At 50.7% G+C, this 18,247-nt stretch overlaps 2 protein-coding genes across 2 annotated transcripts; one reads left to right on the top strand and one right to left on the bottom strand.

The window, feature by feature from the left end:
* Positions 1-55: 55 nt before the first annotated feature.
* Positions 56-15,971, bottom strand: CLSTN3 (calsyntenin 3). Its single transcript, XM_084510912.1, has 18 exons — positions 15,765-15,971; positions 12,816-12,938; positions 11,662-11,857; positions 10,959-11,167; positions 10,503-10,652; positions 9,688-9,873; positions 8,926-9,195; positions 8,552-8,664; positions 8,310-8,472; positions 7,083-7,139; positions 6,157-6,314; positions 5,826-5,974; positions 5,129-5,355; positions 3,693-3,863; positions 2,961-3,106; positions 2,693-2,828; positions 874-1,091; positions 56-797 (listed from the first exon to the last, which is right to left on the bottom strand). The coding sequence occupies exons 1-18, from the start codon at positions 15,847-15,849 to the stop codon at positions 627-629; spliced, it is 2,928 nt and encodes a 975-aa protein (XP_084367038.1). The 5' UTR covers positions 15,850-15,971; the 3' UTR covers positions 56-626.
* Positions 15,972-16,323: 352 nt separating this feature from the next.
* On the top strand, positions 16,324-17,965 carry RBP5 (retinol binding protein 5). Its single transcript, XM_084510931.1, has 4 exons — positions 16,324-16,524; positions 16,767-16,945; positions 17,466-17,567; positions 17,836-17,965. Exons 1-4 carry the CDS (start codon positions 16,452-16,454, stop codon positions 17,887-17,889), a joined length of 408 nt encoding a protein of 135 aa, XP_084367057.1. The 5' UTR covers positions 16,324-16,451; the 3' UTR covers positions 17,890-17,965.
* The last annotated feature ends 282 nt before the right edge of the window (positions 17,966-18,247 follow it).

Genomic DNA, 18,247 nt, shown 5'->3' with positions numbered 1-18,247 from the left:
ACGCAGGCTGCTTATTTCCCGGCTTATTGTGGAAAAACTGCAGAAACCCTGAACCTTTTATTTGAAATCCATTTATTTTAAAATCCACTTTGCTTCCTCATCCTTCTTATCATCATTCATTTAGTTTAGGAGTATTGACAATTTTACAAAGCGACACAAGCTGCAGTGTTCTGGTGTTTGTTTTTTTTTTTTGTTTTAGTTTTTGATATTTTTTTTTTTGCATGAAACGAGAATAAACCTCAAACGACAACATTGGAAAAATATACAATATATATATATAGTATCTGGGGAAGGGTTGTGAGAGAGCCCACTCTGAGCCTTGTGGCTGGCTCCTCCTTCCAATTTTCCGTTCTTTCCAAGCCCCTCCTTCCTCACCATAGTTTGAACTGTGCCACTCTCATGTGCAAGTGCCCAAATATGTGTCTCAGGAGAGCCAAATGTGGGGTCAGTAATGTGGGGGATGTCCACAATGAGAATGGCGGAAGATGAAGGAACACGGGAGGCAGAAATGACACATGAGGGAGGAGAACATGTACAAGGTGGGGGAAGGAGGAAGTTAAAGTAAGACACCTCCTCCTTCCAGCCATATGTTTTTGGGGATCCATTGGACGGGAGTTTTAAAGCTCCTAATAGCGGTGAGAGCTGTCACTTTTGCCAATGATGTGTCGGTCGTCCACCTCATTGCTGTCTGGGGAGTCGGGTGTCTCCGAGTCAGTGCTGTCATCATCTTCCTCCATGTCCTTATTAGCTCTTCCCTCACTGTTTTCTGCTGCCCTCTCCTGGCAGCTCTGGTAGGACTGTGGAGATGAGACATGTCGTAAGGGGAAGGATCTAGCAACCCAGGAGGCCCAAGTTTCTGTGATTGCTCCTTACCTCCATGGGGTTGACTATGATGGTAAGGGCTGAGTCGTCCCAGAACATGTCGCTATCTTTGCTGCCAGTGCTTGTGTGTCCCCCTGCAGCAGCCCCCGGGACCTCTTGCCCCATTCCCCTTCGGTGCAGGGAATGGATGCGCAGGATGCCCAGGATCACCATGAGTGCCAGGAAGCCCACGCACACCACAATGATGATAGTGGCTGCGCTGGGGACCACTTTGGAGAAAGAAAAGGTGTGGTTACCGTCTCTCACATAAACGTTTCCAACCTGACCAATGCCTAACCTGCAGGAACTGGAGCTGTTGGACAGAGTGTGGGGTTTTAGTCTAAGCAAGAACGTGTCCTGACTCTTCTGCTCCCCTGGGCGCAGGCAGTTCCTGCCTTTGGCTGCTCTATCCTTGCTCGATGTTTCCCAGGATGCCTAGGTCCAGGCATTTTCTAATGTCAGCTTGCCTGTAGACTCTGCGTAGCTTCATCTACAGAAGTTACCAGAATATGTCATATAGTGGTCATCTGTCATTGTATCTGCTCATTGGGAGGGAGAGGTTTTCACTAGAGAGAGTCTCTAAGGAGGACGGTTTTCATAGTGTGATACTGTGCAAGCAGCAGAGAAATAAGGAACCCAGAAGTGTGCTTTGCACGCAGGTCAGAATACTATAATAGCCTTCTAATTTAGTACCACAGTCAAAGCCTGGCTTCTCCACAAGAGAAAATTTGAAATTCATCTAAGAGCCTTAGACAAACTCTCTCCTCTTTGTTCTAAGCCTGTATGTCTAGCCTTCACTCCCTAGATAACCCCGTTTCCTGGAAAACTTACCCAGGCCCTCCATGGATTTGTTTTGGGGAACTCTATATAGCAGAGACAACTTTTCCTACTGCTTCTGCTGAGATCAAGCAGAGCTGGGGAAGGACACAGCAAGGGGTGATTTTTCAGCACTCTCCCAGCACGTGCTGTCCCAGCAGTGGTTCAGTTCCAGCTGCAGGGCTGGATCAGCTTTGGGTGAGCTGCTGCAGGAAACTGCAGTAAAAGCTAGAAACAAAGGTGCTTTCCATGTTCTCTACAACAGGGGGCCAAAACCAACAAAGGGTCCTCTTAAACACTCCTAGAGCTTTTCAGAAGAGCCAATTAGAATCATATAGTCATTAAGGTTGGAAAAGATCTTCAAAATCGTGTGGTCCAACCGTCCCGTTACCACCATTATCACCCACTAGACCATGTCCCTAAGCACCAGGTACATTTCCTTAAACACCTTCAGGGACGGTGACTCCACCACCTCCCTGGGCAACCTGTTCCAATGCCTGACTGCTGCTTCTGAGAAGAAATGTCTCCTAATTTCCAGCTTAAACCTCTGCTGGCACAACTACAGGCCATTCCCTCTTGTCCTATCACTATCATATTTTCTGCATTCGTTGATCACCACCTGGTCCCATCTCTCTTTGGAGCAGTGGCAGTCTTGACTGTCATTTGTCTCCCGCTGTTGAAACTTCCTTTTGAGACTACATTACCCAGCCCCAGAGAGCACTTTTGCAAGATGCATGAATGAAATAGTACAAGCTTACAGTTGCTCTTTTTAGACAAGTAGTAGGTTTCAGACTGCTTCTGCGTCAGGAAAGCAATGCACCAGAGGAGAATTATTGCACCAAGCTCTAAAACACAATTTGACACAGACTGCAGTCCATTTGCTAATGAAGAGTGGGACAAGACAGTAAGATGGGTAAAGGGAGTCTGCAAGCAATGCCCTGCTGTAAGTTCTAACAGGATATCACAAAATCAACATCCTGACCTAAAGGAGTAAAACCAAAAGTGTGTTACATACTAGCGTTGTTATGGGTGCTTGCCAAGCTGTGGCCAGATAGCTCTGGGGGTAAATGATGGCCTCGATGTATGAACTGCTGAGAACTCAGAATATGGTTAGGATGAGCAACTCGGTTCATGTTGTGGAGGACATTCATCTGCAGAAAGACCAGAGTGAGAGAGATTCAGCCCTGTGTTCACTGTGATAGAGTCTACACTGGGTGCATTCCTATCCACAGTGATCTCCCCATGCATGTACAAATGTATTTGTGCATGTATTGATCTTGTACCTCGACAGTAAACTCATTGCTGGAGTAGCGTCCATTCATCTCCGTGCAGGACAGGTGAAACTTCCTTTCATAAAGAGCAGCACCATGGTTTATGTGGTATGAGACCTGGCGTAGTATTTCCTCATAAACTGCAATGCTCTCTACCCCTAAAACCAAGACGAAATAATTGTTGTAGGGTCAGGAAGCTCCTGCTTGAAAGTCATCTGGTCTCATAACCCTGTAGCAACTAGGAGCTATAGAGAAATCCAAGGTTAGGTTAATGGGAAGGGACTAGAACTGGAGCTGTCTGCAAATGATCTGATGAAATCCCAGCTTGCACTGCTAGAACACACTTAAGGGAAGAAAGGATCAAGGACAACCACCCTGTTAAATTCTGCACAGTACGTAAGCATCGCAGCAGTCCACAACCTCTGGGATGTGCTGTCCCCCAGTCATTTCACACAGAATACTACTGGCATCTAAGAAAACCAGACCCTAAGGGCAATGGAACTAAGTCAGGAGGAGTGATACGAGCCTGAATCAGAGCTCAGATACCATATCCTAGCACTGTGTGCTGGAGGAGTCACCTCCTAAGGGAAATAGCCTGGGACTTCAAAAGCCAGGAGTTCAGCACATGGTTATATCTCAGTCTCACAAAGTACACCAACACATTGCCCTAAGTGCTTCTCCCTGTGATGCCTAACAAGTAGTGAAAGAGGCATAAATAGACATCGGTGGCCAAGGAGGACATACCTGTGATAGTGAGGTAGGCAGAGGTGTTAACAAGCTCCAGGCCCCGCTGCTGCAGCGCTGCCCCATCCAGGAGCAGATACTCCCTCTCTGGGTCCAGGTCATCTCCTACCAATGAGATCTCACAGCCATCCAAGTTGTGCACAATCTCATCTGACATTCGTGTGTCTGTCACTGAGATGCAAAAGGAAAGAAAACGGCCAGAAGCCAGTCAGCCAGGAATGAAAGCAGGAATGGTACCCACTTAGACATACTCATATCCTAAGTAATGACTTCTCTTTCTCTGGCTAGCACTTTTCTTGAGTAAAATCACTGACAGTCTAATTACTTGCTGGAAGAGTCCCCCTGGTTCTAACGACATTATTTGTGTACATGACTAAGTCACTTATATTTTGGAACAACATACTATTATGGGACTAGTTCATGGTAACATATCTTGGCTGTAATGACTGTTGGCACTGGCAAACTGAAAATTACGAATTTTCACACATTCACAGACCCTGAGTGCTCTTGAAAGCTTTCCATTCTCACAACTGCTGGTAACCAAGTTTGAGATCTTGTCTTATTTAAAATGGCAACCACTTTCTAAGACTAATCGCTTTCAGCAGGGGCAAGACCAACCTTCTCTAAGAAGCTCAAGCTGCTGAACAGAAAGCTATGAGCAAAAAAATCCTATTAGCAAAAGGGATGCAACTGGAGTGAAAGGATATGTGGAGCATAGAGTGCAGAGAAGTAATCCGAGGATGATGGAGGGAATTGAGGGAAAAGATAATTTAGGGTGTGAGGAAACTGACAGGGGAATTCAAAGGAACAAATGATACAGGAATCACAAAATCACAGAATATCCTGAGTAGGAAGGGACCCACAAGGATCATCATGTGCAACTCCTAACTCCACAGAGGGCAACCTAAGAGTTAAACCATGTATCTGCAAGCATTCGCCAAATGTTTCTTTAATGCTGACAGACTTGGGGCCGTGAGCACTTCCTTGGGGAGCCTGTTGCAGTGCCTGACCACCCTCTCAGTGAAGAGCGTTTTCCTAATATCTAATCTGAACTTCCCCTGATATAGCTTTGGGAGGGGGCAAAAAATAAGGGAAACAGGAGGAGACTGAGGAAGTGCAGGAGTGGAGAAAGTAACAGGCAAGACATCCAGTGCTGGATTCAGTAAAGGGAAATGTAGGTAAAATGTAAAACGGATTAGGAATGAGCATGGGAAAGATGGAGGAGAGAGTGAGGCAAGGAACTGGAAAATGTACAGGGAGGAGCAGAAAGGGATAAGAACCAATTAGCCTACATATTAACACACAGTGTGCCTTGCTTCTGTATTTATAAACTCTCTCCTGTTTTGGGTGCAACCAGGGGTTCTACTTCCTCTGCAGAACAGCAACACTTGCAGGTTTTTCCATTTTTTCTCTGACTCTCCCCATACTCCACTCACCAGTACCATGCCAATTCTCATCCTTCTTGGCCTCCACCTGGTGAGAAATAGAGCAGGTGATCTGGAGATTGGGGAAAAGGGGGACCCCATCAGGAGCCTCAAAGTCTGATGCAGTATGAGCAAAGTGGGCAGTGCCACTCAGTAGGATCTGGGGGGCATCAGGCTGTAGCACCACGACATAACCTTCCACATCAGGGATGGAGACACAGGACTCTTCACTGAAACACCTGAAGGAGAGAAGCAGAAAGCATCAGCTGGCCCAGCTTTCCACCAACATTGTGAAAGAGCATTGTGAAAGAGCATGCCCATTACTGGCAGCGAAGGCAATTTTTTTTTTTTTTTTTTTTTTTTTTTCTGGTAGTCTTCCCTGTGGCCTGCTGTGCCAGACAGAGAGGTATGGTAGTAATCACTGGCTTTCAGGTGACTTGGTCATATCGGCACACCACAGAGAAAATTAAAACCAGCCCACATGCCTGAAACACCATCAGCAAAGGCAGAAGTTCTGCTACCTCCATGGACTCTATTACCCCAGTATTAAAGTACCCAAATGGATACTTTAATAATTATTTCCAGAAAGACTCTTACCCATTTCAAGACCATCACTTAGAATTTAAATACAAGGTGAGGTTTAATTTTAGTCAGAAGAGATGTAATCCCCTTGCTGAACCTAGCCAGGGGTATTGCTTTATTCACTCACTTGACAGCAGTGGTGAGCCTGAGTGGGCGGACTCCAGGGGTAGCAAAGCGCAGTGAATTCATGTAAGCCACATGCTGGATTGCATGGTTGAAGGTTTCCACATCGTCACCCTCCAAGGTGAGCAAGGACTGAGAGGGGTTCACATGAACCTAGAAGCGGACAAGAAGAAAATACTTAGTATTCCCTGGCAAATGCCAAGAACCCAGGCTATGAGAGACACCAAGGAGAAAGGTGGGGAGCTGTCCGAGGTGGGGGAGCAGGCAAAGTCCTGGGAAGCAAGGCCAGGGAGGAGAGTGGAGGAGACCCATGCAAGTTGGGCAGATGGGCATACCTTCATCCCTTTGCCCAGACTGTCGAAGTCACTGTAATCAAGCCCCTCACGGCAGGCATACAGGCATTCAATAACCTCCCGGCTCTCCAAGCTACCAGGGCGCACAGTGAAGCCAGCCAAGTAACCATGGAAGTAGTGGTGTATCAACAGAGGATCTCCTGAGGGAAACATGGGACGTGGAGGGTGTGAGAGACATGGTGAGGAAGAGAACAAAGACAACAGAAAAGTGAGGGACACACAGTTGTCTCCCTTACGAGAGAGATAGAGAGACAGATGACTGCATGGGACACGGAAGAGCAAAGACAACAAAAGCCACAGTGTGAGGGACACAGAGATGTTAAGGGAGGTAGGAGAGAACAGAGAGGTGCACAGAACATAGAAATGAAAAAGGCAGTAAAAAGACAGACAATACTGAAGCGAGTAGATGACAATTTTTGGAATCCCAGGTAGGGAAAAGATGAACAGAAAGACCAGGGCAGTGACAGGTAGGTAGCATAGAGAAGTTTCTGCTAAACCACTGAATGCCAGATGGAAACAATTTCTTGTCCCCTTCTAACTCTGCTTCCTGTGAGGGCTTTCAAAAGAAACTGTATGTTCCACAGATAGTTAGGGATGAGGTGACATCTCCTGATGTCTCCAATGGCTATTGTGTTCTTCAGAGACCAACTTTAATGACCAGGCATGAGGACACTTTCTTCACATCAAAAGCATACTCCATTTCTCAAAGCAGGCTGTAGTCCTACCAGCATTTTCATGCTCTAGAGGTATCAAGGACCAATCTGCCAAATAATAAGGGTTTTCTTCCCAAAATGGCAGGAGGTGGCAGGACAGGATCAAGGAGCTGTATAAGGAAGGCACCATGCAAGAAGTGATATAGTCATGCATGGTGAAGAGGGGAAGAGAATCATCTTCTTTCTTTTCCCTACCTTGTACAGTATCAGTGGAATTCTCATTTCCCTTGATTTTCTCTTTGTTTTTCTCCTCTGTAAAAGGAGAACATTCAGACAAGCAATTATACATTGGAAGAGGGTAGTTACAGGGTCAGGCATGTTTCTACACAATTACCCATATCAGCCAGTGTGAAAGAACATCTCTGGACTCACGTACCAGGCAGTGCACCCTTCAACCCTAGAGACAGCACAACACAGATGAAAGAGCACAGTGTCCCCCTCATAAAGGGATATTGAAACTGTAACTAATACAAGAGGAAAATATAGGGCTTTTTTTCCTCCTTTCACAGCAATATCTATTCTAGGAATTAAGTGATTCCCATTTATGCAATGTGGTCCTTGCTGTGTTCTCAACAAGCCATGTTCTCCGCACTCTTTGAAATTCAGATGGTTTCAGAAGGGTGTCCCAAGCTGATTAGTATTTGTTGGATGCAAAAGGCCAGTAGAAAACAGAGCTGTGGAGAAGCAAGACTACATTAAAAGTTTGACCTTACTATCAATTTCTGCTGGAATGAAGTCAAGGAGCAGGCATATTCCTTTAGTTTTCATAGAACAGAATCATAGAATCATTAAGGTTGGAAAGACCTACAACATCACCTAGTCCAACCGTCTCCTACCACCAATATTACCCACAAAACCATGTCCCTAAGTTTTGTTCTGCTCCAGTCTTACAGGAAAACTGAAAGACATCAGACTTACATCTCCACAGAACTGGTTTTAATCTGGTAGTGGCTTAACTACGTTCTTAACCTGATCTTTCTTCTCCAACCCAGCTCTTGCACAGACTGCTTTGTGACTTCTCCATAAAGAAACTCAAGACACACAAATCACCATCAATACAACCAGCAGCATAAATAATGACCTCTGCTCTCTGGTGAAAAATTTTGATAGAAAGGCCAACACCTGAATGAGGTATAGATTTTCAACTCTCCCCCGCATGAAAGCTAGTTAACTGTCATCACATGTTCTACTGCTGCTGTCCACAAAGCTGCCATTGGCACCTGAGTTATTATCAACACGGCCTGCTGGCTTGGTCCATAAGGAGGGAAGGAACCACACTGGCTTTGGTAACAAGGAGAAAAGATGGCTGCAATGTGGTTTGCATCATTTAGTATTGGACACCATTTTTCATCTTTTCTGGCTTTCCCTCCACTCCCTTGTTTCCCACAAGGAAACAGCACAGCTCAGGGAGTGGGCACTCACCAGTCCAGCAGGCTCCAATCATGAGTGAAGGCTCCTGCCGTGGAGGATGGATGAGGCCATTGTCATGGATGAGGGCAGGGTCATAGGAGACGCCATCCACGTAGAGTGTGACAGTAGGGAACTCAAGATTGAGGGCATAATGGTGCCATTCATCATCACAGACCTATGGCATACAGCAGAAGAAGGAATCAGCAAGGGGAAGGAGGAGAAAGAGCACAGAGAAGAGGTTAACATTTCCTCACCTGCTCAAGCTTCCAGAGGAACTTCACAGGCCTTGCACTCTCCAGCAATGGCCAGTAGAGGAATGCAATTCGGCAGCCATGCACAGCCAGAGAGTAATGTGAGTAGCCATCCTCTGCCAGAGGACAAGCAAAGGGCATTACATACAATACTTCAAAGCCAGAGCCCAGAAACACACACTAGACTGCATGATTGGCACTCAGCACTGTGTGTTCACAGTGGGCTTGGCTGCTCCTAGGAAATGTGGAGGCTGAGGAAGCTATGTTCCTAAGGAGGGACCCCTTCCCAGGCCCTGCTCTGGAACACAGGGATTTCCACCTGCATGGACAATGCCTTCTAACAGCTCAGCATCACCTCCCCAGGAAAAGTGTCTCACCGCTCTGCACTGTGCTGCAGATCACCGTCTCCTCTTCCCGCCTGCCTTTGCTGGGCACTACAGCATGTTTCATCCAGACGGACAGGGTGAAGTGGTCGCTCAGCCCCTCATGGGCATGCAGCCCGTTCATCACAGGCACCTGGGCAGCCTGGCTGCCATTGAACCAGTAGATGAGGCTGCTGTCCTGGCTGTAGTGCACTGAGAGCCGTGCAGTCCAGTTTGCCGTGGGGCTAGGCACAGGCAGCAAGTCAATCTCTCCTGAGGCGGCACCTACCAAGAAGGGAAGGAGTCAGGAGTCAGGAGGACAGGAGTCTGAGAAGCCTGGGATCTAGGGCACAGAAGAAGAGGGTGGCAGAGTGCTCATTGTAACGTCCTAGGGCACAGGGAGAGGGAGAGTGGCCTATAGGCCTTCTCCTGTCTGGAGGAGGAAGGTGACTTTTCCATCTGTGCCAAAGGATATATCCCATAGACTCTGCATAATGCATAATGTCTGCATAATGAGACAATGCACATAAACCTCCGGCTTCCCAGAAAGTACAGGGAGCCCTTTACAAATACAGGTAGGGTGCCCACAGGATGCCTGTGCTCGATACAGCATGTGAGCTAGGTGTCCTCACCGCCCTGCTGACTACAGCAGATATGAGGAGTGTGTCCCAGCAGCTCTGCTGCGTGAGGCACAAAGGTATCATCGTGAATCCCTTCAGGGAAACAGGCAGGGTGCTTTGCTGCCATTGCCCTTCACTCAGGAAAGACTTGATTCACCACAGAGTTTGCGCAGTGACTTCTCGGAGTAGTTATCCCGGTCACAGCCCTTAGCCACGTGGTTGGTCTGCAGCTCCACCGTGGCCTGGATGTTCCACAGGGGCTCATCGCAGGTCTCCAGGTGAATGCTGGGGAAGAGCGCGAGGCTGCCTGCACCCGGTGTGTACTCAATCCTCTTGTTCCAGCCTAATGAAGAAGAGTGACAGAGAAGAGAAGGGTTAGGTCCTGCCAAGGACCCAGGGCCAGAACGCTTGGCACACACAAATGGCATCTATGCACCAGCCCATAAACAGAGAGATTTTTGGCCCCTTCTGCACTGAAAATCAACTTTATGCAGCTGGCATCAGTGCAAGGGAAGATTTCCTGGAAGCACAGAAAGTCCAAATTCTCATCTTCTACAGCTAGTGCCAGTGTAGCATCAATCCCTGGATTTTCAGTCTCTCATCAGGCAGAGTTGACATTTAGCTGTGTTGATTTCCCCTTAATTCCATTGACTTAGCTGACCCTGTAGACAGACATCACCTCTGAAAAAGCCAAAGATCCTCAAGATGAGCAGCCTCAAATGCAATCTACATTGAATTCTATGAGGCTTATCAAATACATAGTAGTTCACAGTAATCTAAGAAATGCTTTTCCCATGTTCAATTGCCTTCCAGTAGCTTTGCAGTACCTTAGGCAGGATTTGTGGTTTGGTGCCAGAATTTAACCATGTATATATATACAAATTTATATGTGTATACACAAACATTTTCAATCAGTAGGATTGAGTAGTTCAGCATAAAGGCAAGACAAAAGTATGTCTGGAGGTTTCATACCCTGCCAGCTGGGTTTGCAGGTGGGTTTCACTTGGATTTCCACTTCAGCATCATCAGAAGCCCGCTTCTTTCCACAGTCATAGGCGGTTACTGTGAATCTGTAGAGACGATCTCCACTGTACTGTAGCTTCTCTGTGTTCTCAATGTTCCCTGGTTAGCAACACAAAGAAATCAAGTAAGAAGAAAGTCTCTTCAAACACGTTGCTTCTAGAAATCACTCTATTTTTGATCAGCTACAGAAACAACCAAATGAAGGCAGAGTTCCCCCACAGTGACACTCTGCTATATGCTATAGCATCCCACAAAATGGCTGCTGAGTCTCTTCATGAGAGAGATGAGCGGTACTAGAGGAAGTGTGGTTCATGTATCACAGTTCTGCCAGCAAATGGGACTGGAAGAGGGAGAGCAGAGAAGAAAAGGGAGAGTGATGTGCTCGTGGCAGGTTCAGATACTTACCATCATTGTCAATCAGAAAGGGAATATTGGGGGTCAGGATCTCGTAGTAGCAGATCTGGCTGTACTGTGGTGAGCAGTCTCCATCAATGGCTTCCACGCGCAAGATGCGGTCATACAGCTTTCCCTCAGTCACTGCGACACGATACAACTTTTCCACAAAGACAGGAGCAAACTCATTCACATCATTTACTCGAACGTGCACTGTGGCCCTGATGCAGAGAAACATCAGTAAGAAGTTATTGCCTGATTAGGAACCATACACCACCCAAATTTCAGATTACATCACTCCCATAAAATGTACCAGTCTGACTTCCAGATGTCAAAGGCAAGGACAAGGAAAAAGACCTGGATTTCAGCCCAGCAATGTTGGTACATATAAGCTTGTACTATGGTTTCCCATCGCAGAGGAAGAGTAAAAGGACTGATAATGTCATCTGGACCTTCTGCCTGTATTCAGTAATGTAAGGCACCACTCAGACACAACTGTCAAGCAGTCCTGGTTTCTGGTGTATTTACTCGTGTGACTCAGCCAGTGCACAGGGCCATCACATTTTTGTTTGGTCATATTCACATGTCGAGTTACAGCATCACGGCTAGAAAAAAAATTAACCCGGGCTAAAGGAAGGGCTCCACAGCATTTTTCACTTGCATTTATGTGACAGATGACATTTTGTAACATGCAGTAACGACTGCATGGACTTACTTGTGTGATTTCTTGGTATTGGCTCCATCAGGTCCCTCTCCACAGTCATAGGCCTGGATGGTGAATGTGTGCTCTTTATGGGCTTCACAATCCACTGGTTCCTTGGCCCGGATCAGTCCCTCACCTGTAGCTTTGTCGAGGATCACAGCTTCAAAAGGCACCCCTGCCCCATGGATCCTGAAGCCACAGATTTCACCTGGCACCCACAGGTGGAGAGGAAGGGAAGAATAAAGAGCACTGAGGAGAGCACAACATGACCCTTTGCTTCCCACTCCCTGATTTTCTTCCTTTCTAACTTACACTCTCCTTTCTCCTTCATTATCATCTTATTGTGGTGCAGTTGCTGGTTTCCTAGGAGTTCCTCCTACCAGCTCTTACAGACAGACATCCATGATGTAGATTGCCCTCTACTGGAGACTACTCCCACAGCAAGATCTCTTGCCCAGCATCAAGGAAAGCTGGAGGCTACAAGGCTTAAGCTGGGGGTATGAGGGCTATACTGTCAAAGTACTGAGAGAGCACCTTAGTCCATCTCTCCACCCCTCAAGGAGGCAAAACAGGCCATATATTTCAGACAGACATCCAAAGCATGAAGATCCATGATGCCCCATCCTTCTAATACGGGATGTGCACAGTATCTCAGGGAATTACAGATAAGGTCACCTAAATCTGAGACCTCAGCTCACAGGGACCCCTTTTCCTCTTCCAAAGCTGAGGGGGCTTGCATGAAGAAGCTCCAGCCATGGAGCAAACACTAGGAATAAAAAACCTTGTAAAAGCATCAAAGCATTAGCTGTACTTTCAGGGATTCGTGCTTCCTGTGAGGGATGTGGAACTGCCAGCAAATTGTGCCCTACCAGCTTCCTCCAGCCCTCACAGACACAGAGCTGTGCATGTGATCTTTGGAAATAGCAGAACTGCGTCAAAAAGTAGCTGGCTCCACCCTCAGTTCCCCTCCCTAAGGGAAACAGCTCACAGGATCCTAAATCAAGCTGTGCCCAAATTGGCTCCAGACTTCACTGGGGACCTCCTCCGAAATGAGGTTTGGAGGTGATCGTTTCCTGAACAGAATCCAGCACAGGGATGAATGTGACCCTGCCTCTTTGGAGGTCTCTCCCTGCCTCCCACCCTTCCCAAAGCTGCTGCCCACCTACCTGCATAGCGCAGTGGAGCATCTTTGTCCAGTGCAAACAGCGGTGGGTTGAGCAGGACTGTGTTGTCATTCTCCATGATGATGCCCTGATATTCAGCTTCAATCCAGGGTTTGTGCTTATTTGCTGAGACAAAATTTGGGGTAAGGGATGGAGCACAGGATAGTATTAGCCAAAAATGACAGGTTCAATAGAAAAAGTGCAGCATATCATCCAGTGGCAGGTAGCAACCACCCCTCCCCACCTCCTTCTCTGGAAATAAAGAAAGCTGAAGTAGGCTGAGAAGAAACAGCTATTTTTCTTCAGTTCTGTTCTACCTCACTCCTGGGAGACCTCCCCCGAACCGATGTGTTCCTTCTGGCCTTGTCATTACTCTCGTTAGAAGCACGTGGAGAGGCATTTGGGTGCCCAGGAAAGCTGGAGCAATTACAAAAATGAGAGCAATAGACACGAGTAGTCTGACTCTGGAGCAAGATTCCAAATGCTAAAGCCTTTGGCTCACTGAAGCCATAATTAAAGGATCCAGGAGACACCTTCCCTTGGGGTGTCCCCAGGGGATAAGTCTTGCACGCAGCCATTACCACCTATGCCTTCCACCCTCTGGACTAAGGCCAAGGATCTTGACACATATGTCCAGGTACACTTTCAGACAGTCACCCTACACGTATAATATAATCTGCTGAGTCCCTTGCTCCTTCCTTCCCCACTCCATGGTGAGCACCATATTCCTTTGGCCCCTCCTTGCTGATCCCGTTGGCTGGAGCCCAGCCAGACTTGGCATGGAGGCAGCCGCCAGCAGGAGGCTCTGAAAAATGTCACAGGCCCAGAAATAGCAAATTAATCTTTATCACATCGGCTCCAGGGCAGGGAAAGGGAGAAATAAAGGGGGATGGGGCGGGGGGGGGGGGGGGGAGAGAGAGGAGAAAATATCGTTATAAATTAAAAACCCCTCCCCCATGCCCACTCCCTGCCAAATGGGCCTCAGAGATTATATTACATGTCCTAGTTACAACCCCCATTCCCAGATAATCCCCCACTCTCCCACCCCCCTGGAGACCGAGATTTATTACAACCAAGCCATACTCTGAGCACAGCATGGCTGGTGGGGAGCAGGAGACCGAGCCCTTCCCCTCAAGGGCACTACTGCCAATATGTGGATTCAGTCTCTGCAGCACACGTACAGCCACGGCGTCTGTGTTGGCTCAGAAGGGACAGCATCCCCTCCCATCGATCGCTCCTGCCCATCAGGCCCAGGACGTGCTGCTGGAGCTGGGTGATGGGCCAGCAGGCAGGACTGCAGCTCAGAGCGGGTGGCCACAGCTCGGCGTGGAAGCGAAGAGTGTGGGCTGGCATTTCTCTCTCCCCATATTGATTAAGATTATAGAGCATTGCGTAGGAAACCCAGAGCAACATCCACCCTGCTCAGTATGCAGGAGGAATCCTTCCTGTGTGCGAGTGCCCACGTCTCACGCCACCCCTCCGCTGCCCCCACCAGATTCCGCTCTGTGCCAGTCCCAGCCCGTGCACCACAGCACCGAGGTGGGAGTCCAGAGCCACAAATGCCGAATGTGCCCTGTTGCTGGGGTAACAAGCTGGTGGTAGAGACAGAAACCCTTTGCTGCATCCACCTGCAACTTGGGAATCACCAATCTGATTTCTTGGTATGCGAGTTCTTGGGGATTAGAAGTGCATTCAGGGGATATTTTTAGGATACAGACTCCCACCAGTTTCAAGAAAGCTCCTACAAAACCGAAATCATTTGCCAAAGGTGGGTACATATTTCAGCGTGTCAATTCACAAAGGTGAGAGAAAATACAGAGCACAAGGGGCCTTGCCTTGCAGCTGGGTCCCTTGGAGCCCGAGCAGTGCAAAAAAATGCCCCTGCCAGTATCAGTGTACACAGAGCCCTGTGCTGCACACTGTCTGTAGCTCTGTCCAGAGCACCGAAAGCACACTAAAATGTCACATTCCCTGATGACCCTTGCGTGTTTCAGATTCCCCCACCCCATCCGATTATTGTCTCGCTGACTCCCCTAGAATGAATTTCTCGTGCCTGTGTCTATGGCCACAGATCTAGTAACCTACATCCTTCTCCATCACCCTACGTGTTCAAAGAACATCTGCATGCAGAACGCTAGAGCTGTAGCATTTGGTTTTGGTCTTTTTTATTATTATTATTATTTTATTTGGCACATAAGATACTGCCTTATATAAGCAACCTGCACAATTAACACGTAACCGTGGAATAATTCCTATTGACAGATTCTAGATGCATGAACTAGAATTGGAAAATGGAGATAAGAGGATGTGTTTCTGAGACAAGAGGGATCTGTGGAGATGCAACACATCCCCTCTCCGCATGTTAAGGAAGGAAAGCTAAACCCACACGGCAAGAACTGAAACAAAAGCAAGGCAAGCGGGTGGACATGGGGAAAACGAGGAGGGAATGCTGAAAGGAGAGAGAATATACGAAAAAAAAAAAAAAAAAACAGGTGGCAAGAGCCGGGTGGAGAAAGTAGAGGGAGGGGAATGGGATGAGGGCGCTTGGAAGGGCAAAGAAAGCCCGAGAGGCTGGGGACCCTCGGAGCCCCCCTGGCAAAACGTGAGAGATGACAGCGGGGAGCCGCACCGCAACCGCAGATGGATGGACGGACAGATGGACAGATGGACGGATGGATGGACGGATGGACGGATGGATGGATGGATGGATGGACGGATGGGTGGGTGGGTGGATGAGTGGATGGATGGGTGGGTGGACGGATGGATGGATGGACGGACGAGTGGATGAACGGATGGACGGCCGGACAGACGGATGCACGGCCGGATGGCGCTGCCAGCTGCCGCTCTGCCCGCCGCGGGGGGCGGCCGGGGAGGTGTGAGGGGGGGTCTCCTCTCGGAGCTCGGCAGCCCCTGCCCCGCCGCCGCCGTCCGTGCCCGCGGCGCTCCGCTCACCTTTGTTGGCGGCGCCGCCGGGCAGCGCGGCGCAGAGGCAGAGGAGCGGCAGGAGGACGGCGGCGCGGGGCCGCGGCTCGCCCATGGCGGAGGCGGCGGCGGCGGCGGCGGCGGTGGGGGCGGCGGCGGCGGGGGTCGCTGCCCGGCCGCGGTGCTGGACGGCGGGGGCCCGGCGCGGGCTGGGCACGCCCTGAGCTGCCGGCACCCGGCCCCGCTCCGCTCCGCTCCGCTCGCCCGGTGCCGCTCGGCCCCGCCCCGGCACTGCAGCGTGACGTCACGGGCGCGGCGGCGAGCACGGACGGGGGGGGGGGCGCGGGGCCAGGTGCGGCGGGGGCGCGCCTCTACCTCGGGGGCGCGCGGCTCGACGGGGCGCGCCCGACGCCCGCACCGGCACCGGAGCCGGAGCCGGACACGGACACGGACACGGACACGGAGCCGCCCCGACGGGCTGCGTGTCCCCGGGAGCGGCGGGGAGGAGATGCCCCGCTGCTGTCCCCCGCCCCCCCGGGGCCGGGCGGAGGTGCGGGAAGCGGGGGCAGTCCCGTTTTTTTCCGCGCCTCCCCGAGCTGGGACTTTTAGCGCAGCGAGGGGCCCGGCGGCTCGCCCCAGCCCCGCTCCGTGCCGGTCCCCGCTCCCCGCTCCGCTCTCCGCTGCTCCTAGCCGTCGGTCCCGCCGCTCTGCCCCGGGATGCCGCCCAACCTCACCGGGTATTACCGCTTCGTCTCCCAGGAGAACATGGACAATTATCTCCGGGCACTAGGTAACCCCGTCCTCCTTCATCGCTTTTACTCCCCTCGGTCCCCAAAAACGTCAGCCCGCGGGATCTGGGAAGGGGAGGACGGGATCTGGGCAACCCCAAAGCTTTGGTCGTTCTGTCTGCCCCCGTCCCTGGGAGGGGGAGAGGAGGTACCCCCAGAACTGGGGCTCCCTGGCTAAAGAGTGAAGCAGCTCTGCGGGGGGGCCCAGGCAGCCCTCAGATCTCCCCGCCGTCTTGTCCTCCAGATATCAACGTGGTCCTGCGCAAAGTGGTTTGCCTCCTGAAGCCCGATAAGGAGATCATCCACACGGGAGATCACATGGTCATCCGCACGATCACCTCCCTTCGGGACTACGTTATGGATTTCGACCTGGGAGTCCAGTTTGAGGAGGACCTGGGGCCCGTGGATGGACGCAAGTGCCAGGTGAGAAGCCCACGCGGGGCTGGAGGAAGGCAGACCGGGGTGTGCTAGGACCTCAGGGACTTGTCTAGGTTTTGGTTCACAAACAAGGTGAGAGCCCAGGTCAGAGCTGGCCTGCCCCGGCAGGTCCAGGAGTTACTGATTCTATGAGTACATCACAGCAAAGGGGATGAGCACCACACAGCCAAAGGCCCAGTACTTTGGGATCCAGAGGGTACTAGTCTTTTGGGATAAAGCCCTTAAAAAGATAGAAATAGCCCATTTGTCAGTGCTCAGTTGCACATGGGAGGCAGAGGGACATCCATTCCCCACAAAGAGTCAGTCCTGAGGACTACCAGAGTGCCAAACTCCTACCATCAGTCCTAAGGAGCTACCAAAAAGACAGCAGATCCCGAAATGCGTTTGAAAATATGTCTGATGGGAACAGTCGATGTCATCGCTGGAAATCTGTACTGTCAGGACCTGCTTTTGTTGGGACCGTGCCTTCCTCCATTTGGGTTTATTTATTTTGTTTTTTTTTCAGACAACCGTGTCCTGGGAGGGTGATCAGCTGGTGTGCGAGCAGCTGGGAGAGAAGAGGAACCGAGGCTGGAGGCACTGGCTGGAGGGGGACCGGCTGCACCTGGTGAGGGGGCAGCGAGTGGCGGTGGGCGCACACGGTGCAGGTGCTGGGGGCCCCGAGCGAGCCTGCGCGGCCTCCTTCCAGCTCCTCTCGGGCTCCAGCAGCTGCTCCTCGGGAGCAATGACCACCTCCCATAAACATCCGCCTGCAGGGTTCAAAAGTTGACGGCCGTGCCCCTTCCGAGCCCGCGGGGTGCCCCGACGGGGGGATGGGATGGGGGGAGCAGGCAGGGCCGCAGCCTGAGCTCCGTCTCCTCCTTCCCCCCCTGCAGCGCATGACGGCCGAGGACGAAGTCTGCGTCCAGGTCTTCCAGAAAGTGAAGTGAAGAGGATGGATGCCCTTGGCTCTCGAGTGCGAACCGCCGCGGATTAAAGCAGCAAAACACGGCCGGAGCCAGCCGAGCCATGCGTGGCGACCTCCTTCCTTCTGCGGGGAGGGACGGGACGGGACGGGACCGGGGGGGGGCCCCCGGGGCCGGCGGTCACGGCGGGGCCAGGCCCGCGGGAGGGGAGGGGGAGGCGGCGAGGGTGGGGGGAGATGGGCACGGAGGCTCCTTTCAGAATAAGAGCCGGGAGGGAGGCAGGGAGGGCTGGAAGGAGGCAGGGAGGGAAGGAGGGAGGGAAGGGAAGGAGGGAGCGGGACGGGGGCCGCCCCACCGCCCAGCACCGCGGGTCCCCGGAGTG

The sequence above is a fragment of the Aythya ferina genome (assembly GCF_964211825.1).
Source record: "Aythya ferina genome assembly, chromosome: 1".
In the NCBI taxonomy this organism is placed as follows: domain Eukaryota; kingdom Metazoa; phylum Chordata; class Aves; order Anseriformes; family Anatidae; genus Aythya; species Aythya ferina.
The sequence above is the reverse complement of the archived record's forward strand: the minus strand, read 5'-3'. Positions and strand labels throughout refer to the sequence as shown.